Source organism: Narcine bancroftii, chromosome 1 (assembly GCF_036971445.1).
Source record: "Narcine bancroftii isolate sNarBan1 chromosome 1, sNarBan1.hap1, whole genome shotgun sequence".
Lineage (NCBI taxonomy): Eukaryota > Metazoa > Chordata > Chondrichthyes > Torpediniformes > Narcinidae > Narcine > Narcine bancroftii.
In genome coordinates this window covers 228,708,521-228,733,208 of record NC_091469.1, presented here as the reverse complement: position 1 = coordinate 228,733,208, position 24,688 = coordinate 228,708,521, and the positions used below count along the sequence as shown (strand labels likewise).

The 24,688-nt window shown below is 37.3% G+C and overlaps 1 protein-coding gene across 11 annotated transcripts in view; it reads right to left on the bottom strand.

The window, feature by feature from the left end:
• Positions 1 to 24,688, bottom strand: part of ppip5k2 (diphosphoinositol pentakisphosphate kinase 2) — a 148,423-nt gene that overhangs the window by 102,397 nt on the left and 21,338 nt on the right. For 9 of the 11 annotated variants that reach the window (XM_069892389.1, XM_069892399.1, XM_069892406.1 and 6 more), the window contains exons 2-8: positions 19,976 to 20,309; positions 18,971 to 19,166; positions 17,611 to 17,701; positions 13,563 to 13,648; positions 8,776 to 8,930; positions 6,538 to 6,639; positions 6,047 to 6,208 (exon numbers count right to left, since the gene is read on the bottom strand). In XM_069892389.1, coding sequence (XP_069748490.1) covers positions 6,047 to 6,208; positions 6,538 to 6,639; positions 8,776 to 8,930; positions 13,563 to 13,648; positions 17,611 to 17,701; positions 18,971 to 19,166; positions 19,976 to 20,101 — 918 coding nt within the window. In that variant the 5' untranslated portion in view covers positions 20,102 to 20,309. Of the gene's footprint in view, positions 1 to 6,046; positions 6,209 to 6,537; positions 6,640 to 8,775; positions 8,931 to 13,562; positions 13,649 to 17,610; positions 17,702 to 18,970; positions 19,167 to 19,975; positions 20,310 to 20,935; positions 21,052 to 21,954; positions 22,286 to 24,688 lie in introns of those variants that run through there. The other 2 variants (XM_069892392.1, XM_069892394.1) reach the window with 2 other exon arrangements.

Below are 24,688 nucleotides of genomic sequence, written 5' to 3'. Positions count from 1 at the left end.
TAAATGCAAATAAATATTCCCATTCAACTCTATCAAAGGCCTTTTCAGCATTTAAAGAGATAACACATTCCGAGGAAAAGACAGAGGAGGAATATATAATATTCAATAACCGGCAGAAATTAAAATGTGAATAACTGTTTTTAATAAAACCCATCCGGTCCTCTGAAATAATAAGCGGCAAAATATCTTCCAATCTACTGGCCAAGATTTTAGATAAAAATTTTACATTGGCATTAAGAAGAGAAATTGGCCTGTAGGAGAGGGGAAATTGTTGCATTACAAGAAGTAGTTGGCAAGTTCCTGTATTTAAGAGTCAGAACATAAATAGGATACCAGCAGGTGGGAAAAATGTTATAAAACTCAACAGGAAAGCCATCAGGATCTGGTGCTTTCTCATCTTGTAATGATTTAGTAATCATTATTAACATTTCTTGTGAAATAGGCTTTTCTAACTGTGATTGTGTTTCCAAAAAAAGAGTAGGTATTGTCAAATGGTCCAGAAAATTTATCATAGGAGTTCTATCAATGGTAAAAAAAATCAAATTTATGAAGATTAGAATAATATTGTTTAAATGTATTATTAATTTCTACATGGTCTGTGGTAACACTACCATCTTCCTTCTGAATCTCTGTAATAAGAAGTTTAGTAGCTAAGCCTTTGAGTTGATTTGCCAAAAGTTTACCCAACTTATCACCGTGAATGTAAAATTGGCTCTTACTTTTCAAAAGTTGTGTTTCAATAGGATGTCAAAAGCAAATGATATTTAGCTCAATACGTTTTTTTTTAAATATCTCAAATTTCAGAGTAAGGGCATATTGTTGGACTGAAAGCTTTATTTGATTGGTAAGTGCAATCCTCTCAGCATTAGCCTCTTTTCAATTTTGCCATATACAAGATAATTTGTCCCAGACAATTAAGCTAGAAACCTCCAAAGAATTGTTATCAAAGAAAAGTACAGTCTGTTCTTTCATAATTTAAAAAAATCTGAATTGGAGAGTAAAATTAAAGTTTCAGTGTCTAACAGATTGAGGTAAATTAGGAAAGTTCAGTGATCAAATCACCGGAGTATGGTCTAAAATTACAATAGACTCATATTTACATGCATTAATTAACAGAAGCAGTTGTTTATCAGTAAAAAAAGCTATCAATCCGTGAATACGTATGATGGACACTAGAAAAAAAGCATTCCTTATCATTAGCATGGAGAAAACGCCATACATCTAAAGTGCCACACTTTAGCAAGAAAGAATAAATGAATAAGGCAAACTTATTTAATGTAGCTGTTTTAGAAGATGAACAGTCTAAGACAGAGTCTAACCAACAGATGAAGTCTCTACCCATTACTAGAGAATACAAGTTTAAGTCTGGTAAGAAAGAAAAGAAACGTTAAAAATAACCTGGATCAACAACATTTGTACCATAAATGTTAGCAAAAGCAATCCTCTTATTATATAGTTTTCCATAAACAATAATAAAATGACCATTAGTGTCAGAAACAACATTATGATGAACAAAAGGAATAAATTGGTCAATAAAATCGAAACCCCTCTGGCATTTGCCACTGAAAATGCATGAGAGTTCTGCCTCTTCCAACATCAAAAAAAACACGAAGTGTCATTCAAACAGATATGCATCTCTTGTGAAAATATCTCAGCCTTAAACTTTTTAATGTGAATAAATATTCTTGTGTTCTTAATAGGATGATTTAAACCACAGGTATTCCAACTCACAAGGTTAATAACTTTATACATATTAACTAAATTAAAAGCAAAGATATTTGAAAAGAAAATCCATAAACCAAATTACTATTTGGTTGTGAAATTGGAAAAACTCGACACAAAAAGGAATGAATGCAATCATAAATCACCATAGCAACTTCAAAAAAGAATTCAAAAGCAAATCCTCCCTCCCCTCCCCCTAAAACTATCCCTAGAGATAGCAAGCTAAATCTCAAACAATCCATCCCCCCAAATTCTTCCTTGAAGGCAACACTCCTTATCCAAATGTAAACTTTATTAAATCTCCTAGCTAAAATGAACTTCTTGTGACTAATGTCTAAATAGCAAGGTCAGATTTCGACAACTCAACTGAACATGGCCATTAGATGTAACAGGCCAAATATATTTAAAATATTCCAGAAGAGCAAGTCAATGTAATAAATATTTTTTTTTAAATCAAACTCGCATAAGAATATCAAACCTTAACTCTTAGAGAGATATGAAAAAAATTTTTTAAAAAGCAATACAGGTATATATAAATAAAGAAAACTGGAACATCCTAATTACTCATTCAGATAAGTATAAGCGCAGGAACCTTAAGCAATCTGAGTCTCATACATCTTGTGACTTCAAAAAACACACAGAAACAAAGAAGTCATTACTGATTCACAGAAGTTGGAGTAGTAAGGAATTCATTGAGAAATTTCTGAGCATCTGATGGTGAACTCAGCCAATGTTTCGAATTGTTTGTGAGTGTGATCCGAAGACATGCCGGGAAATGATGGGAGGGTTTGTAGCCTCCTTTATACAACCTGGACATAACTTCTTTATATTCAGAATTTTCTTTCATCACCTCCATGGGATAATCTTCAATGATTCTGATTTTCTGTTGACTATATGTTAACATTCCCCTTCAGTGAGATTCACGTATCATTAAGTCTTTTACTTGGAAATAATGGAAATGGAGAATCAACGAATGAGGTTTATTCCCAGGGGCAGGTTCAGCAGCAAGTGATCTGAGATCGTCCAGTGCAGGCAAAGTAAGTAGCAATGTTTCATCAAACACTTTTGCAAAAAAATTAGTAATTTGGCCAGACCAAGAATTCTCAAGTTATGTCATCTGCTTCTCGCTTCGAAGTCAGTCATCTTTTTCAGTAGGTAGTCACATGATTTGCTAAATCGAATATTGATTGCTTGCATATCATCAAGCTGAGATTCTGAACATTCCACAGCCCGTTCAAGAGATTTTATCCATTCTTCATGGTCTTCCATTAACTTGCAAATTTCATCGACTTCACATCTGTTTAGTTAACACTAACCTTTAACACCATTCTTCAGTTCCTTAATGCATTCCATCAAAGTAGTCATTGAATCAGCAAGCGAAGGATTTTCCTCTTCTTTTTTCCCCCAGCCTTAGCGCTTCTTGTCGAGGTCATTAAACAATTACAATAATTAGCATAAAAATATTTGAAGAAGAAAAAAAATCTTTCACAGTAAGGATGTAGGAAGGTAATTAAAAAATTAGGAGCAAACTGCAGTTTAGCTGCTACTCCATCAGGGAGTAGGGAAGTCAAAAAGAACTCCCTTTTAACATACACAATCAACTTTGGGGGAATCTGAGATCCTGCAGTGAGCTGTGGACACTGCCCTTTGAGATCTGCTTTGGTTAGCCCTTCAAATCACGAATAAACCAAGAAGGTAAAACATTGTGTTCAGAGTTCTCAGAGATTAATATACAATGGTTATATAAAGCTTTGAGCAACTTGGGTCAGTACTGGCTGAAGTGAGGAATGAATGATGTTATTTAGTGTTTATCCAAATGTTGGAGAAACAAAACTTAATAATATGATAGAAGTACTGGTCCAATTTCACAATGAGCAGAATTTCATGGAGAGAAATTTGCTTGTGATTTATTTTGGATAGAAATTATTTTTGGACCTTGTAGCACTGGAAGAACAGTATTTTATGACAATTTTTAACTATGCATTTCTATCAAAGTATGAACAATTCTACAGAATCATCCAATTCAATGCCTATTTTCCTCACGCAATTCTAGGCGCCTCAATTTTATTACACTATGTTTAAGCATGTTAGCCCTGCAAAGATTAGATTTGAGGAAACCAGTAGAAGTTTTATTGCTGATATTACTGTCCTGACAAAATGACAATTCCTGGTCAATGATTCAGAACTAGAGGGCATAAGTTTAACATGAGTGAGGAGGGATTCAAGGGAGAACAGAGGAGTGATTTTTTTCCCACTCAGAGTGTCATTCTTAGCTGGTACGAGTTGCCAGAGAAAGCCATCGAGCTGGGTACAATTGACATTCAAAAGGCCTTTGGATAGATATATGGTCAGAAAGGCCAAATGCAAGCAAATGACATTAATCCAAAATGCCAACTTGGCTAACTTGATAAATTGGGTCTGTGCTGTTGGGCTCTATTTATCTACTGATTCAATGCATTTGGTGATACTTGTGAGTAACATCCTCGATTGCTGGAAATTGTGAAATTAATTGAAAATATAACACTATTTCTTCATAATCTGGAGTAAGGATTCCAGGTTTTACCCAGGATATTGAACAAGTGATAATGAAAGTCTAACAAATGGCAAGATAGCTAGAATGGAAAAGATGGGCTGAAGTAATCTGTTTCTGCACTGTCGAATTCCATGTGCAAGGAAAGATTTCAAAAAGTATTTATAATCACGTTTGACAAAGTGCATAACTTCAGCAACTGTTTGATAATTCAGCAATTTTTCAATAAAATCATTTGATGAAATATTACAGAATTGGTGTTTCCATTTGGATATTAAAACTCCAATTACAGGTGATCACAAAAGAAATTTCTCCTTAAGTTTCTTTTAAAAAAAAAGTTATGGGTGCCTGGAATGCCTTGCCAAGGATGGTGGTAGAGGCTGAAACATGAGGGGCATTTAAGAGACTCTTAGACAGACACATAGATGGAAGAAAAGTAGAGGGTTACGGGATAAGGAGGTGTTACAATGGCAAGGTAACCATACCTCTGATATCGGAAACAACACAGAACTGTCCATCATCGCTTAGGCATCGCCCAGCCTCTCCAGCCTGCCAATCAAGTGTGTGCCTGCCCACCAGTCGGAGCACACACTGTCATTGGCTGGCCCCATACATCACAGCCCCTGCTCAGCAGAGTGGGATATTTAAACCTGAGCACACCATTGTTCACTCTCTTTGCCATGTGGTCAGGTACTGCACTCGTTCCGGGTCTTTGTTGCCACGATGGACGCCATCCAGAAGGGAATGCAGGTAAGGAACTAGCAACCTTTAGGCTGACCAGGGCATCACTGACAACCCAGTAGATACCGGCATTGTAAGCAGTCCTCCATTTACTTTGGGTTGTTTACTTTGGGTTAGAGGGTATGTTTCTACCTCGTAGGTAGCCAGTTAGGGCACCTCATCAGGAGTCAGATCCCCTGCCCACGGGTAGTTACTCCCGGGCTAGGTTCCAACACATTCTTTTGTTGCTTAGCCCCTTCGTTTGGTCGGGATTCCAAGGCTGGGTGCAAAGGTAACTCGTGCGTGTGGCTGCTTGTATTGAACCTGTTTAGCTTAACCTGTGTCCAGGTGTTGTAGCTGATGAACTGTGTTTGCTCTGGGACTGCCCCAGAGCCCTTTTTACTGTGTATTGCTTTAATAAAGCATGTGTATTGTTGCACCACACTGTGTCCGGACTCGCTTGCCTGCTGTACCCAAAAACGAACCCTTTTCACACAATACAGAGGTTTAGTATTTTATTTTTAAAGAATACATAGGTCGCCGAAAGGCCTGTACTGTGTCATAGGGTTCGATGTTCACACAACTGAGTTTGATGATCTGCCTCATTAATATACAAGTAAACAGAAATTATATCAGCGTCACATTTAATTTAGACATAATATTTGAATCAGAGTGCAAATATTTTGTATGTAATCACTAACACTGGCTGGATATGTCCACTCATACAATATACATTTTCAGCATTTCACTGAAATTTAAATTTAATCACTCAATGCAAAGAGTTGAATTGGCAAAGGTTTCGCTAAATTTGAGAGCCATAACCCTTTTACCCCCTCCCAAACAAATACTATATAACCTACTCAAATTTCAAGGATCATTTCAAAATATCCAGACTTTGCAGAATCATCTGAAGATTTTACCAACACTGTAATCTCAAAATACCAGGAACTCTTTGCACAGTCTTTTTTAAACCAAAGGTATTTTCTTCATGTTTAGTATTAGTACAATGATAATCTCAATTATGTATTCTGTTTACATTAAACTAACCAAGCATTTATTTATCTTACCACTCACCTTAAAAGCAAGGCAAACCTTCCAAGCAATTAACTTTTCTCTGGCATTTAGTATAACAGGATATCGAACTTCCTTTCCTTCACTGTCTCGCTCAACCTTGCCATCCAAAGCAGGAGATTTGCGAGCCTCTGCATGAGCATAATCTGGACCAACTGTATAAACCTTCAGAAATGTATAAATAAACTCAGCTCAAACACAAGTATGAATGACTCATTAAGAAAGGGAACAAAAACATCAATGTTCTAATTTATAGTTTGTTTCCCCAAAGCATTCAGAAATAAAGCAATAGGTAGTTAACACAGAACCTAAAATTATTTTATAATGTAAAAATACCGTGAAAGCAATTAACTATTTATAATAAGGTCAAAGAACTGTTGACAGTGAGCTTGAATTGCTTATAAAAACACAATCATTGTGCAGAAAATTAAATGGCTCAAATAATTTGTTGATTGTAGACTGAGGATTACTTTATAATATTTGATTCTTGGTACCTTCACATCTGTACCATCTGTCGGCATAAATTGTTCATAGATATAAGATCCAGTTTTTCGGACATTGCTTTCAGGAGAATATACGCTACTTCTACTCCCAATCTAAAACAAAAGAACAATTTATTCTTTACATGGCATTTTGACCATTTTATTTTTTCTATATTAACAGATAACATTTTCAGTACTTAACCAACTAATTCCACATGGCACTGTGAATGGTGATCTGAACAATGCCTTATTTGTTAGTTTTTTTCAATTTATCGCTGAAAGACATGCACATTCCCAAATCACCTGAAAAGGCTGATGGGAAGCTGCCTTACTGTTTGCTTGGTACTGCAATGGAAGGGAGAACCAGGAGCCAGCAATATTAAAGGAATGGCAATACACTTCAGAGTCAGAAAAGTATACAGCTTAAAAGAGATGGTGAGATTTCACACTCTTCCTCCACAATCTCCATCAGTACCAGAGCACCACAGGGCTGTGTTCTTATCTCCCTGCTCTACTCACTTTATACCTATGACTGTGTAGCTCGGTATGACAATAACACCATGGTATTGGGCTGTATAAAGGAAGGGGATGAGTCCAGCATACAGGATGGAGATTGAAAACTTGGATGAATGGTGCAACAACAACAATCTTGGCCTCAATGCCACCAAAACTAAGGAACTGTTTGTTGACTTCAGGAAAGGAAAGCAGAGATTTACAAACCAGTGATCATTGGGGGAATCAGAAGTAGAGAGGGCGAGCACATTTTGGTTCTTGGGAGTCACTATCTCAGAGGATCTTTCCTGGACCCAACACACCAATAACATAGTGAAGAAAGCGCATCAGTGCCTCAACTTCCTCAGGAGTTTGCAGAGGTTTGGTATGACATCAGAAACCCATCAAAATTTCTACAGAGGTGTGGTAGAAAGTGTGCTGACTGGCTGCATTACAGTCTGGTGTGGAACACCAATACCCCCTGAGCATAAAGCCCTTCAAAAGGTAGTGGATGCAGCCCAGGACATCACACGCAAAACCCTCCCCACTATTGAGCACATCTACAGGGAGTGATGCCATCGGAGAGCAGCAGCAATCATCAAAAACCCTCACCACGCAGCACATGCACTGTTCTCGATGCTGTCATCAGGAAAGAGGTATAGGTGCCACAAGGCTCACACCACCAGGTTCAGGAACAGCTGCTACCTTGCCACCCTAAGACTTCTCAATGACAACCAATCAGACACATTTAAGGACTCTTACTTGTGCACTTTATTGGTTTTCTTTTTGTTCTCACTGTATTGCAGTTTGTTTACAGTTCTTTGTTTGTTTACATGTTTTATGCTGTATAGTTTATTTTTTGCACTACCAATTAGTGGTAACTCTGCCATGCCCACAGGAAAAAGGAATCTCAGGGTTGTAGGTGATGTCATGTACGTATTCTGACAATAAATCTGAAATCTTCTGTCCTTCTTTTTAATTTGTACAGGATAATGGGCTCAGGCAAGACCAATATTTATTGTCCACCTCTGTTCACAATTGAGGTGATAGCGGTGCTTGAGAAGGCAGTGGTGAGCTAGCATACTGAACTAGTGCAGACTTTGAAGATATTCCTACAGAGCTATTAAAATGTCATGGTTTTGACCCAGCATTGATAAATAAATGTTGATACATTTTCAGGTTGCTATGGTGTGTTACTGGGAGAGGAATGTGTAGATGGTGTGCTTGTGCCCATGTATCGGATTCCTACAATCTTCAAAGATTGCATGTTTATTCAGTGCAGTCAAAGAAATCTTGTCAAGTTGATGCAGAGCATCTGCAAAATTCAGCCATTGTGCTGAATTAAAATGAGAGGTGAATAGAGTACTAAATACCCTCAAACCCCTGAAGCATTGCTGGAGTAGCACTCATCTAGGCTGGTGAACAAAATTCCACAACTGATTTATGCCTTGTAGTTAGTGGAAATGTTGGATGAATACCAGACAAGTCACTCATCACAGTAAAGTCAGCCTCCCCATGCTCTTGTTCACCAAAATGAATTCTTAACCCCTGTAATTTGGCTTTCTGATCACGATATCATGGGTGTTACAAGGTCTGGGGCCCTTGTAAAATTATCAATAAGGCAATCAATACAAGCACAAAACTCAACCTTAATTCCTTTTGAATTTTATGAAACAGTATGGATTTTTTTTAATTTTGAAAATTAACTCAAAAATTTTCAAAATGCTACAAATGGTATAAAAATTATATGAAACGTACCTTTCGAAAGAGTCTTTGGCTTCCCCCTCCAGCACTTGTTGGATAATAAATGTAAACGTTGTGGTCCTCTGCACTTACTGGTTTCTCCACAAATGGTTTTTGAAAGACATCTCCATTGACCTCAACATGATCTTCACCCTCTATCAAATTGCATTCTAGGAAGAAAGAAGTTACTGGGTTGATGTCTAGATGTAGATGCAAGCTTATCCACTAAAAACAGAAGTATTTTCTTTCTGATCTCAGGAATTGTACAATTCTTTCAAATAAGATCAAACACTAATCTTCCATTCAACAGTTAGATCCATACAAGAACAAAAAATAGAGAAAATGAACAGAACTTGTTACTTTAAACAGATACCTCAAAGCAAGTTGACATAAGTAAGGGTATCCTGTTCACCTGAAGTTGATAAATGAAATGCCGAGAACTTTTTGACATGATGAGATCGAGAAAATACACAGAAACGGATGCTGAGCAATGAAAGGTATGGATGCTGAGAAGCTCCAAAAGATTTTTTTTTTAAATAGTATGAAAGATAATTTTCTGATTTAGGAAATGTTAACATAAAATATCACTTAAATTTCATAAGTAGAAAAAGGGAATACAAATAAAAATGATAATAATATAGGAAATATCCCAAACAAAATGAAAAATGCAATGATGGAGGAGGGAAAGGAGCTGGTTAATAATTTCATGAAGTATCAAAACTAAGTACACTACTGAAGAACTATAACTCAAGCCCATGTGCTCCACTATAGAAATAAAAGGACATCCAGCTGACAATACAGATAATGACCCATATATTGCAAAACCAAAAAAGTGAAAATAAGAACAGTAGGTCACTTCTCCCTTCAATGCCATGATTCTATCTCAATATCACAAGCCTGATCTCTACCTTTTGCCTTTTGTATCTAGACATTCACCGACCTCCTTCTTCCTTCAATCGATTCAGCCATTTGGCCTCCACCACCTTCTGTGGGTAAGCAATTGCATCAGGTTCAGCACCTTCTGAGAGAAGAAATTTCTCCTCATTTCAGTCTTAAATATCTTACCCTGGTTCTACACCACTCAGCCAGGGAAAACATCGTACCCAGATCCAATGTGTTAGGCACTGAAAAAAATGAAAACTCTAACAAGGCAGTTCCCCCTCATTCTTCTAAATTATAACGAATACTGTATACGTTGAGTTGATACAACCTTGTGTGATATTCCCAATGTCCAGGAACCATTTGGTAAACCTTTGTTGTACCCCTTTCTTAGGCTTTCTTTGACACTAGATGCTTTTAAATTGCCACACCTGAGTAGTCCTCCTGAGACCCAGGTGCATTAAATGAGTGAAAGGTGATCCCAGCACCTTTCAAGCTGGGGCTGAATCGCCCCAGTAAATCGCCAAACTAGCAATTTAAGGGGGATCCCGCCCCTGCGACGACAAGGTAAATTACACGTCACGCAAACTGGTCTCCCCTTTCCCGCCTCCCCCACCAGTTGTCAGTCCCCCTCCCACTGTCTATTGTGCTCCCCTCCACCCCACGGCAGCCGACTTCTCTCCCCTTCCCCGCAGCAGCCGACTCCTCTCCCTTTGATCGTGGCAATCCACCGGCCCGTGACAATGACCTTCCTCCCCCCACCCCCCCGCCCCCTGCAGTGACTTTTCTCTCCCCTCCCAATCATAGCAGGCACGTCACCAGGGGATTCCCTTTGACGCCAGCGCGTAAATGCTGACATCACTGGAACAACCAGGTCAGCCATTTTCGGTTTCAAGCCGCAGGAGGACATGACCTTGATGAGTATTACTGGGTTCCCTTACTACCTCCAAGATAGGGCAGAGATCCAGTTGATTTCTCATGCTAATAACAGTGTCAGACCCTTTCAAACTGCCCTGTAAAATGGGGTTAAAACGGGCCCAGTTAACCCCATTTTACAGGGCAGTATGAAAGCACCTAATGAAACTAAATCTCACACCATCCCAGCTGTGCTTTCTCAAAAACTTTGCACAATCCTAGTCAGACATCCTTTCTCCCAAACAAAACATTTGCAATGAAAGCCAACCTACCATTTGACTTCATACCATGTTGCACCTGCATATTTGCTTTGAAGACAAGTGTAAAAATGCACTCAGGTCCCTTTGGGTTTTCATTCTTCCACTCTTTCACCATTTAAATAACACTATGCATTTCTGTTTTTCTTTCTACCCAAGTAGATAACTATTATCTAGATTTATATTCACTGAAATTTAACTCAAAAAAGTGTGAGGCTTTGTACTTTGGTAGATCAAACCCGGGCAGGATTTGTACAGTGAATTGTAATGCCCAAGAGAGCATTGTAGAACACAGAGACTTAAGGGTATGGAAACAGAGTTCCACAAAAGGCGCACTTGGCAAAGTTGCCTTCATCGGTTATGGAATATCATGTTATAACTGTACATGATTTTGGTAAAGACCACACTTGGGAGTATTGTACACAGTTCTGGACACCCAGCTTTAGGAAAGATATCATTAAGATGAAAAGGATGTAGAAAAGATTCACAGGAACATTACCAGGACTGACAGATTATAAATACAAGTAGAGAAGCCAAAGGCACGTTTGGCGTAGCAGTTAGCGCAACACCTCTACAGCGCCAGAGATCTGGACTGGGGTTGAATCCTGCACTGTCTGTAAGGAGTTTGTACATTCTCCCCGTATCTGCGTGGATTTTCCGCGGGGGCTCCGGTTTCCTCTCACCGTTCAAAATGTACTGGGGGTGTAGTTTAATTGGGTGCAAATTGGGCGGCACGGACTCATGGGCCAAAGTGGCCTGTTACCATGCTGTATGTCTAAATTTAAAATTTATAGAGGTTTATAAAGATATGAAAATCATAAACAAGGTAAATAATCCATTTTTTTTCCCCCAGGGTAGGGGAATAGATGGCACAGAGTTAAGGTGAGAGATTTAAAAAAAGAGACCTGAGGGGCACATTTTTCACAGAAGGTGCCAGAGGAAATGGCAGATGCAGGGATAATTGTAACATTCAAAATAAACCAATACAGTAGATAGAGAGGAAAGGTTTAGAGGTTCATGAGATAAACACTGGCAAATGTGATGGATCGATTGGGCTGAAGAGCTTGATTCTATGCTGCAAATCTCTATAACTCTATTTATCCACTTTATACTGCAAATGTCTCCTAATGCCCTGCTCATTAATTTGTCTAAAATGCCTCATCTCATCAAATCCAACAGCACAGTGAATGCTTCATCATCACAAACTCCAGCAGTTCAAAAAATAACAATTCATCACAGGGCCAACTACTGGTGTTGGATACATTGATCTCCAGATTCTGTCCTGAGAATTAAAATAAAAAGGACACCCACGATTGGACAAGCTGACTTTTTTTTGTTGAAAATTTTATTTATTAATCATGATAAATCATACAATAAAGATACAAGTAAAACATAATACACACGTGATATTTTACCCAACAACCCACCCACCCCTCCCAACCCCACTTTAAACTACCCCAAAAAAAAGAAGAAAGAAAAAAAGAGGAAAGAAAGATCAATTAACAGAACACTCTTCAATTATTTGCCACAGTTCGGAGCAACACTATCAATGCGTGGGAAAAAGATAAATAATTCAACCCTATATATTCCAAATACAGGCTCAAGGTTTTAACAAAAAAAAGAATAAATATTACGTAAATTATGTTATCTTTTCCAACGGAATACAAGATCTCATTTCCAAATGCCATCGCTGAATACTCAAATTACTCTAATTTTTCCAAGTAATTGCCAAATATTTTCTAGCCACAGCTAGAGTCAATCTCAAAAAGGCAATTTGAAATTTATTTAATTTTAACTCTTAAGCTTAATTTCTTAATATCAATTTTAGCTTCAGCTTCCAATACTTCAGAAGTATACAATTTATCATAAAATGTACAAAATGCCTCATTAATTTCCTCAATCACGTCCAATAGCATTTATTGCTCTAGAAGCTTGCTCCGACTTTAACTGTCAAGCTAAAACTTTATGAGCTCATAATATCACTGTTTAGTCCTCTAATAATTTCTCAAACTTATAAGTTTGTCACGAATTTTACCTTCATTTTATATTAACTAAGTGTGTTTTCTTAACTTCTGTAGAATTTTGTTGTAAATCCTTTTCCAAAATCTCTATCTAATCTCAGCCATTTGTTGTTTATTAATTTTAGTAGTATAACTAATAATTTGTCCCCGTAAATAAGCTTTCAAAGCATCCCACGGAACAAATTTACTATCAACTGAGCCTATATTTATTTATTTTTTAAAAGCAACATTTGATCCCTTATAAATTTACTAAATTCAGGATTTTTTTTTACAATAAAGAATTAAATCTCCAATAATAAACATTCTCCATTCTCTCCAAACCTGTACACATAATTAATAACAAAGAGTGATCAGACAAAATCCTACTCTTATATTCAGCCTTCAAAACTCGACCTTGTAATTGTGCTGATACTAAAAATAAATCTATTCCAGAATAAGAATCATGATGGAATGAATAAAATGAGAAATCTTTCTCCTTTGGATTTAACTTTTTCCATAGATCTACCAAATTCATATCTTTCATTAAAACCATTAACCATTTAGCCATTTTAGTTCTAATTATCGATTTTGGAGATTTGTCTAATAATGGATGACGAACTGATTTAACCAAGTGATGTTTCTCATCTGTAAATATTTTCAATTCATGAAACATGAGGTTACAATGTTACACTTAATTTGATGCTAGATAACCATAGAAGCAACAAAAATAGTCAATTTAGAATTTAATTACCATCAGGTTTATCTGGATCCCGATTTAAAATTGCATAGCGTGGCAGTTCAATCCCTTCCTCTTTCAAAATATGATAAACTTTCCTCCTGGACAGAAATGTTACATGTTAATAGAAATAAACATGCAAAAAATATTCAAAACAAAAGATTATTCAGAAGAAACACAAAGAGGCATACTTGCACAATGGCCCTTCCACCCTGTACACAACATCTATCAACTGCTCGCATTGGGAAAGATACAGGTGTATCAGTGTTGCCAACAGCAGGCTGAGAAAGTTTCTTCCCTTGGGCAGTGAGAATGTTGAATGACCAAAGGAACTGCTCACACTAATCAGCTGAAACACTCATATTCACAAAACAATTTTTATATATTTGAATACATCCTGCATATATGCTGTTGTCTGCATGTGGGTTATGTTCTGCATGTTTTGCACAGAGGATGGGAGAAGGCTTTTTCATTGGATTGTACTTGTGCAATCAGATGATACTAAACTTGACTTGAAAATTATAAGTGCATATTTTTCCCTACTAATGTCTTCTTCTTCTGGCTATCCATCCCATCAGATGATGATGGTTCCTTTCAGTCAGTTTGTGGGGTTTGATATGTGTGTCTTGGAGTGGCTGTACAGGCTGATCCTTGACAGGCGCTGCGAGGATACCCCACTCCTCAGAAAGGAACAGCATGTGCGTGAATGAATTTTAGGTGAGTCGGAAGTTGCACAAATCCAGACCCACCCTCTCGCCACCACCTCCTGGATCCAGCAGCATGGTGAGGTCCAAGATAGCTGGGGAAGTTCTGTTGCAGTAAATGACCAGACCAAGTATTGATGCAAGGGATGCCCTTTCTGCGCTTCACAGCACATTTGCTAGATGGCCATTGACTAACAAGAGGGTTCATCCACCCTTTGACAGGCCTTGTTTTTCATCCTGCTGGGTGCCTAGCCACCCTCTTCACCCGGTAAGCTTGGTGGAGGAGCCGGTTTTGTCGTAGACCACATGATAGGGTAACATGGTACCAGTAGCACTCAGATGAGTGACTTGACCCCACTACTATAAAACCATTGTTAATTAAGAATGGAAGTACAGCATAAACTATCAGAACTTCAACACATACTACCATTATGTAAAAGATATTGAAAGTTTATTTTGATTCAGAACTTTGAATGTTACATCTATTTTTTATTGATTAAAAAAACTAAACTTGTTTATGTATATGGCGATGAAAAAGGTCTTTCTTAATGTTCGAGGATTAAAAAGTATGATTAAACGTAAGCAAGTCTTGGCGTATATTAAGAAAATGAAAATTGATATTGCCTTTTTAAACATTTAATGAAGTTATGGATAAAGAAAAATAAAATGATTGGTTCTAGGGGTAAATTATTGACTTTGACTCCATTCTATAATAATCAACTTATTTATTTTTCAATACATAATCAAAGTTTATTGCATTAGAGATTTAAAGGTGTGAAAAATTTGGGAGATTGTTTTAAAGAGGGTAAGTTTTTATCTTTTAATCAGATGAGGGAAGATTTTGGTATTGATAAGAATTCTTTATTTCTTCATTATCAAATTCGATCTTTGGTGAAATGTATGTTTGGTAGAGATATGATTTTACCTAAAATGACTAAATTTGAGACTTCTCTTATGAAGGTACCAGAGAAAGGTTATATTTCATGGATTGGTTAGATATTTGTTATGATAGTGTAACTAGATTGATAAATGCACGTTATGCAATGATTAATTACTATTTTTTACATCAATTATATTTGACACCTGAAAAATTAAAAAAACATGGTTTTAGTGAATCAGATTTGTGTTTTAGATGTGGTGATACGGTTGGAACTTTTTTTCATGCTGTTTGGTTATGTATACATATACAATCTTTTTGGAAGAAAATTCAATAGTTTTTAGAATATCTGTATAAGATTAAAATAGTTTTAGATCCAACAGTATTTTTATTGGGTAGTTTGTAACCTCTGAAAGGCTTGGGATTAGATAAGTTTCAGCTTGCTTTTGTATATTTAGCTTTATCCGTAGCGAAAAAATGTATTGCTAGTATGTGGAAAGATACAAATATGATTGATATTAATTGATGGCATAATGAGATGAAATATTGTTTAATAATGGAAAAAATTACATATGTTTCACATAATTATGATTTTTTAATTAATAAGTGGCTGTTATACTCAGAATATTTACATTTCAATTTATATTGATTAGATTTTAATATGTATATTTAACTTTTTTTAAATATTCTTTCTTTTATCTTTTTTTATGGCTCTACTTAGGAGAGTTGACTGAAGGGGGGTGGATGATTTTTTTTCTCTTTTTTTATATATATATAAAATATGTTCATGTTTAATTGCTGTATATGTCATATATTATTTGTTTTTTGAACGAATAAATAAAGTTTTTAAAAAGGAAAAAGGTCTTTCTGCATTGTTTTAATACCACTTTTTTCTTGCACTATGGTAACAGTAAATATTTAGTATCTTTTTTTATGTACACTATTGTAATTTTAATGGCTGAAGCAAACAAAAAATTCAGGTCATATGTACAATAAACTCATTATCATTCTGTTTGTAAAGGTTACTTGTCAGTCAATGTGCAAGGGAAAGTCACAGAGATTGGTGGGTGCATGGAATGCGCTGCCAGCAACGGTGATGGAGACAGGTACAATAGGATCTTTTAAGAAACCATTGGATAGATACATGGATCTGAGAAAAATAGAAGGTTATGCTGAAAGAAAATTCGAGGCAGTCATCACAGTAGGTTATTAGGCCAGCACAACTCTGTGCGCTGATGGCCCTGTACTCTGTTGTAATTTTCTAGGTTAATTCAATGCATCTAGTACACATACTGAAAGTGAAAAGTAACCATTCACCCAAGATTTGCTCTCTCTCCCACAATGCATGGATTACAAGAGCATGACAAGTGATGGAAGTGGACCTTGCTCTGGTCAAATCATTACCTATAGTAATCATAAACTGGAATTTTATCTAAATTATAATATCAAACTCATGATCCACATCTTGAATTAATTGTTATTTAATTAACCTTGAACTATGAGAGTCCCTATTTCTTACAAGAAAATAAATGCTACAGTCTTTGTGCATTTACTAGCTCCCCATTTATAGCTGATGCATTCTGACCGGCAAGATTTCAAAATCTTTATTTCTTCTTTTGTGCTTTATGCTTTCTCAAAACTATTCATTTATTATTTAAGCACAAGATTCTGTTCAGTAAGTACCTCATCCCAAAGGCCATTTTTCAAGTATAATATGCATCCAAGCAGTGGCTGTTAGGAACCATTGAAGAAGTTATAGTCACAAACATTTCTTTTTCAATTTATTAAATGGAAAGCATGAAATTCTGAAAATGCCCAATTTAAGATGAAATTGAAATGGAATGTTGCGACAGAAGTGATGGTTTGTCATTTCTTATGGAAGACAGGACTCATTTATTCAATCAAATGGATTTATACAATTCTACCTCGATCACCATATTGTAGAGCAGAAATTTTCTTGTTTTCTGTCCAACATTCATTCCTCCACCAATAATATCAAACTTTTTGTTTGATTTTTGGTAATGGAGCTATCACTATCAAGGTCATTATTTATTGCTGATATCAAATTGCCCTTCAACTAAATGGCTTGCTGGACTATATGATTCCAGATGCACTGGAATAAAAACCAGACTGCAGTAGAGTGCCAATTTTCTCCCCTTAAAACTGATGAAGAGTGAAAGGGATCAGTGAACCAGGTAAAGTATTTTTTTTTAAAAAAAGGGCAATCCAGTAATTTTGTGGTCGCTAATTTTTTTTTCAAATTCCAGATTATTCATGGATTTTAAATTACACAGTTGGTGAAAGGATTGGTACATTAAAGAAGGAGGATGAAGTGCAAAATTAATTTTTTTATTGTCATTCTCTACACAATCTTTTCAGGTATGTTCATTTAATCATTACACTATCGGTAGGCTTCCCCTCTTAAACCAAGGCACAAGTGTGTTCCACCTTGGCTTTTATATTTACTTTTATGAGAGCTTACCTGTCTTGAATATTGTATTGCATGTCCAAATCATTAATAACAAATGGATTCCTGAGCTTTGCATAGGCCACTGCTTTGTCCAAAAGAAATCCTAAAAACAATAAAATCAATGAACTTCAGGTTTCTAATTTACATGCAAAGTAGATATTCGTACTCTTGACCACATGGACAATTTTAGATCCATTTATTTCAATCCATAAAATTATCTCAAAATGTACATTCCCCTAAAAATAAATTTCTTGACATAATTTTTTTGTGTTTTATTTTATTAAGGTAGTAATTTTTGTTTAAAATCAGTGATCTATGGAACATGGCATCAAAACCTTCATATTCATTATTTGTATTTATTATTGTATTCATTATATTTACATTCATAAAGTAAAATGAAATCCTGGATAGTGATTGGTATTCCACAATTGGCCTCAAGACACCTAGGAAAAACTGTTATAAATCACAAACCAAATTGGATGTCTAATTTTAACTAGGACAATAAAAAAACTTAGAATAATTGAACAAATATATTTGATATATTAGGATTCAAAATGAAGAGGTTTGCCAGCATTGTTGCCCATTATTTCACTTTACTCATTTCACTGCTTATGGGTAGATATTGAACGACGACAAGTTAAATTATCTGTAATCCCTTCCTTCATTGAACAAGGTACACTATTCATTGCCATGATATATTTGGGAATAACAGGCAAAGCACTTGTCAAGATCAGAACTGGTCATCTTCTATTTAGGAAGAAATCAATGTATACCTTAAGGAGGAGCAGAAGTTCTGTATTTTAATCAAATATGTTTTCTGAGGAGCTTTTGGGGAAAATGTTATAAATTTAGTAATTTAAGAAAGGATGGGAAAACCCTTTAGCAGTTAGAATCTTTATATTCCACTTTTCAGCCCCAACAGTTAATTGATAAATAAAACCCAAAGAAGTAAGTCTCCACATTTCTTAAAGTTAATTTTTAAATATTTGTTTAGAATAATTATGACTGACCACACTGTTAAAAAGTACATTTAAATATATAAACATTGATATTTTCTGTCCAGTTTATCATCCGGCAAGTACCAGGATTTCATGAATTTTGATGAAAGGGCACAGATCCAAATCATTATTTTTGGTTCTCTCTGCCAAATGCTACGTGAATTCCAAAGTATTTGAACATTTCTGCTTTTACTTCAAAGTAATCTACTGATGCCTCTATATTATATTACACATAGATGACAGTCAGCAAAAGCCTTATGTTATTCTCATGAAATTAGACCCCAAAACACAAAATTATATCAAAGAAAGGAAAGTGGAAGAAAAGGATTTCACCAAAGTAATCTCAGACATCACACGCAATTTAAAACTGCTACCTTTTGAATGGAAAGAGATGAGGCAATCACAAAGTGGCCATTTTTCCACTGGCTCATTTAGAATAGTGTCTTCTTCAAATATGACAGTAGTGATGTATTTGAATTTGCAAAGGCGATCCAGAATCTCACTCATTGGCTTCGACTTCGATTTCTTGGCCATGGCACAAATACCAACTACAATCTGTCTTTCTGGTGGCTAGAGGATGCAGCAAGGTCATATTAAACAAATTAAGCTTTTATTTAAATCTCTTGCAACAACAGCCCACCCCAAGAAAAGACAATGAACAGAAATAAAACGCAATTATAAATATAAAAATTTACAGCATCAAAAGCACAGGCAGCCCCCGGGTTGAAACTTCAGATTTACCAACAACTCATACTTGCGTGCCACGAAGTCGACCAGAAGTAGAATGCCGTGAGGTTCCGGCTTCAGCACGATCACGCTTGAGGATGTTCTAGTGTGATGCTGCCATCGCTCAGCAGGGAGGGAAAGAGAAGAGGGAAGAGTCCAAGTGAGAGGGAGGGAGGGAGGAGCAAAGGAACTGTGTGTGGATTGGAAGGAGTGAAGATGTGGGAGGGCCTTGGGGTCAGGGGCACTGCCATTGTCCAGCATCGCAAGAGAGTAGCCATCTCTCCATCTGTGAGTGTAACCTTTTATTCATGATCTTATGACCGTATGTAGTTATTTTTATTATTATGTACCGCATTATTATGTTTAAGATGTTTTCGTGTATTAGGAAGTGTTTAAATTCATGTAAAGGTAATATATACATCAAGATAAAGATTTAACTAACAGACGCTTGTTCAGATTTGCATACAAAACTGAATTGAAGACAGACCTAGGTAACAGAACTCATTTTTAACTCGGGGACTGCCTGTATCTTCATTTAAATTTAAACCCAAGCATCTAAAGTCATAAAGATGTTTATATACATCTTCATACTATGTATCTTACACCCTTTTATTTCCCCCTCCCAAAAGAAATTAATTGGATTGAGTACTCACGGAATCATATTCTTCATCCTGATCAAAGTCTTCAAATGCTTCCTGTTTCATTTGTTGCAATAGCTCTCCATCTTCAGGTCCAAGAAAAAAGGTAGGAGGGTGGGTTTCCACACCATGAACAGACATGATTGTTTAATAACTACTAACTGGAGGAACAACACTTTCTACGTGTAGGTCACTCAAGCCTGTCTGCTTGATTTGTGGTTAGCTGCCAAATCCACTAACTCATTATGGAAAGTCCATGTAATTAACCAGTTCATATCCTTAAATTTTGCAGAATGCCCTGAATCATTGAATGTTCTGAGAGATGCTTAGCAAGGTTACATTCTTCTTTCTGAAAAAGAGTGAAAGTTTGTTAACATATAGCAGAGGTTCCCAAATGGTTCAGGCTGCCGCCCCCTTGGCTCCAGGGCCACACCCTACCCCCACACCTCTTTCTTAGTATTAGGTCTAGTCAAATTTCAAACAACTACAAATATAACATTATATACAACCGTATATATTTCATAAGCAAAATTTCTCGTAAACCTATTTATTTAGCGATATGAAAGGGTAAATTTATATCTCAACTGTCACTACATTTTCTTCAGAGTTTTAATGGGATGGATGTACTTGGTGCAGGGATATCAGCTTCTCAACATCAGGGTAGAAGGCACTAAGAACAAGTCTTAGATCCCACTTTGAACAATTTTCACTTTGTTTCTTTGCTTGGAAGGAAGCTGGCTGACTGCACGTAAGCTTCACTCTATTAAATATGATGGTGGAAGGCAATATAGTACATCTCGACTCTTTTCTACATTGCAGGTAACTGTCAGAAATGTGTTTTTGTAACCAAAAATCTTGACATGATTTTTTTGAAATTTGGCCTCAGCTCAATGTCATTTTGGAGTGCAATCAATACTTCCTCCACCATTCCTGTTTCCCCATTGCTTATATCTAGGAATGGATTGATCACCTAACCTGATATTTTAAGTTAAAAAATCCTGAAATCTGTCAGACATGTCTCTATTCAGCTGATCTAGGTGTGTACAATACAGTAGAAGGTCATCGTCTGATATCCTCTTCTCCTTCTCCAATTCAGAGAGGCTCGGAAACCTGTAACTTGGACAGAAAAGTGGAGGGGGCTGATTTGTCTTTGATAAGTTTAACCTCATTTCCTTGCAGTTGCAAATTTACTTTGTGAATACATCTAACAAGTAAACAACATCATGCTTGATGTTTCATAGTTCATCACAGAGAACAGAATTGGAGTTTTGGAAGAATTCAACAAATATTTTTAAAATTGAATAGAAACGTCTCAGGCAGTTTCCCTTTGACAGCCATCTAACTTGTGTGTGCAACAACTAACATTCAAAATTTTAATCTTTCTCAGTGCAGAGCTGTCGAAACAGTCAGGAATTGAGAGCATGTGCCTTGAATTTATTTACGGCTGAGATAACAATGCTTAATGATCTGTGAATTCGACCACTTAGGTTTTCTTCGTGACCAGATGTTGCCTGTGGATTACACAGTGCACCGTAAACACACCAGGTACAGATTTTTCTAAGAAACTGATGAAGCCACAATGACGACCTGTTATCGACGGTGTGCCATCTGTTGCACAAGTGGGATAGCTTTCTCTCTGAAAAAAATTCTCAACAACACAAAATATTGTCTCCCCTTGTATCTGTTTCTAGTTGTCTTGCAAATACCAGCTTTGAACCAAAATTTCATCTCTGACAAAACAAACAATAAGCAAGAGGCAAAGATTAATTGCCTGCAGAGTGGACTCATCTACTTGTAAGCCAAATGCTGTTGTCCTAAGCACGTTGGACACTGTGCCTTCACTGTTTTCAGCCATTTCATCCACTCTTCTTTGAACAGAGTTATCACTGAGAGGAATAGCTTTAATAATTTGTTCAGGAGATTTGTGTCAAATTGTGCGCAGAACCTCACTCACTGCTGGCAGAATAAGCTCTTCTCCATTGTATGTGGCTTACCAGATCAGCAATGAAATGTTGTGTGATGCACGCAAACCATCACTGGATTGTTGTGAAGTGCCAGCAAACACACTTCCAATGGTTTTCCATTTCTGTAAGTTTTCTCGAAGTGACTGAAAATATGCTAAGTTTTTGTCTGCTTCATCAGAGGGCATTTTCTTCAAATGTTCTAGAAGCCTGGAAGGTTTCTCGGATTCATTTGAAAAGACTCTTTCACACAGGAGGCACATAGGGTTTCTGTTGGCTATTTGGTGCTGATACACAGCCATAGTTCAGATATTCCATGCTATATTGCCTACACTTTTTTGTTTTGCTGTGCTGAGGCCATATTTTATTCTGCAAAATAAATGTTCTTTATAAAAATCTTGTCAATCACAATAAAATGCAGCAGAAAAAAAACATAAGGAAATATAATAGCAATGCAATTATCTCTGCAGTCCACCCTCAGGTTCCATATCAACGGATTCAACCAATCGTGGATTGAAAATATTCAAGAAAGAAATTCTAGAAAGTTCCAAAAAGCACGTGCCAAGCACTTCGCCATTTTATATAACCGGTAAAACAACATAGCCCATATATGTATAATATGTATTAGTGCATTTATGAAATATAAGTTAACGGTGCCTGATGTGTCACATATATAAATAAAATTAATATATTGTGTGTCGTTACAGAGGAGAAAGATAAAACAAATCATTTCAAGCATAATAAAAGTAAGAACCATGTAAATCACTGCAATACACAGCAGAAAAACATATGAAATATTGTAGGCCTCTCAATCATGCTCTGGCCATCAGCTACTGAGTGAGCAGGTGGCTGAGGCGAGGATCAACCGTCGAGAGCTCAGGATGGCTGTGGCGAAGATCAGCCGTCGGGCGGCCTGGGAGAGGATCACCTGTTAGGAGCTTGATGGGTAGGTAACCGGGACGAAGGTCAGCTGACAGGAGATTGATGGGCGGGCAGCCAGGTCAAGGATCAGCCAAAGGGAGCTTGATGGGCGGGCGAGGCAAGGATCAGTCGACAGCTCGATGGGCGAGCAGACAGGGGAAAAAATGGCTGGGTGGGGGGGGGGGGGGTCAGTGTATTTATATGTCATTTAAAATTACATTACAACCTAAAGATAATTTGAAATTCTTACAAACCTGGAGCATTGGCCCTTGAAGACGTGAATGTGGCGTGTGTCATGTCCAGAGCACGTCAACAAGAAACAAACATTCACTGCTCCCTTTTTCTTCACTGTCCCAATCACCCCCTTTCTCCTCACTGCCCCCCAAAATCTTTCCACACCCCCAGGAGGGCAGCAGTGCCCACTTTGGGAATCACTTATATATAGTAATTGCAAGTTTGCTTGCCAATCAGATCAACTTAACATCTCTCATCTGTTATCTCATCCCTTATCATATCCAATTAACACTCTTTATTGGTCTGAATTCCTACCCCAGCCAGCATTGTCTGAATTCTGAGATTTCCTTCTTCTGCCTTATTCTGCTTATTCCTTGAAGAAGGGCTCAGGGCCAAAATATCAGTGATATATCTCCATCTCCAATGGACTCTGAAAAGACTGGCTGAGTGATTTGTGATTTTGATGTGTTTTTACTACAATCATAGCATTTGCAGACTTTTGTATTTCTCTCATCTGTTATCTTTCTTTGGCTTGGCTTCGCGGACGAAGATTTATGGAGGGGGTAAAAAGTCCACGTCAGCTGCAGGCTCGTTTGTGGCTGACCAGTCCGATGCGGGACAGGCAGACACGATTGCAGCGGTTGCAAGGGAAAATTGGTTGGTTGGGGTTGGGTGTTGGGTTTTTCCTCCTTTGCCTTTTGTCAGTGAGGTGGGCTCTGCGGTCTTCTTCAAAGGAGGCTGCTGCCCGCCAAACTGTGAGGCGCCAAGATGCACGGTTTGAGGCGTTATCAGCCCACTGGCGGTGGTCAATGTGGCAGGCACCAAGAGATTTCTTTAGGCAGTCCTTGTACCTTTTCTTTGGTGCACCTCTGTCACGGTGGCCAGTGGAGAGCTCGCCATATAATACGTTATACCAGCCATTTAAACAGCATTGCTGAATCCAAGAAATTGAACACAAAAGGTTTGAAATAAAAAAAACCCATCTTAAGTAACATTTGCTTGAAAACAAAAAGCTAAGCTACAAAAAAAACTTGTTATTTAAAGTAACATCAATCACATTATAATGTCAAACACAGGAAAAGAAATTAAGTCAAATAGGAGACTGCAAAAGGAGTCACGTGATGGAGTAATGGTTGGTCAGGTAGAACCAGCCCTCTCCAAAATAAAAGAAAAAAAGTTTGGAAAAGACAAAGCTCAACGAATATAAAACTCAAGAAATAGAAAATAAAGTTACTGAGAAGAACAAGAAGATGGCACCCAAGAAAGAGAAAGTAAGAACAACTGGAAAAAAAGAAGAAAAATCACCGGAGAAGAAAGAAGGCCTTACCCGCACGAAGGAGCAGGGAGCTGCGGTGGTGAAGAGCAGCTGATCTCCGAGTTTGGTGAGTGCCCTGCGAAGTCGCGACCTCCCAACCGGTGGACTCCAAAAATGGCTCTCGAAGCCAAACAAAAGTGCGCAATCAAAGGAAAAAATGAACACTGGTGGGAGGGGGGCTCAGCCAAGGAGCGGGCAGTTACAACGCGACCAGCTGAGGGACGTCCGTCATCAGGGCACTCAGCTGGAGGATGAAAATAACGGCGAGGAGCCGGACGAGGGAGAACGACAGCAGGA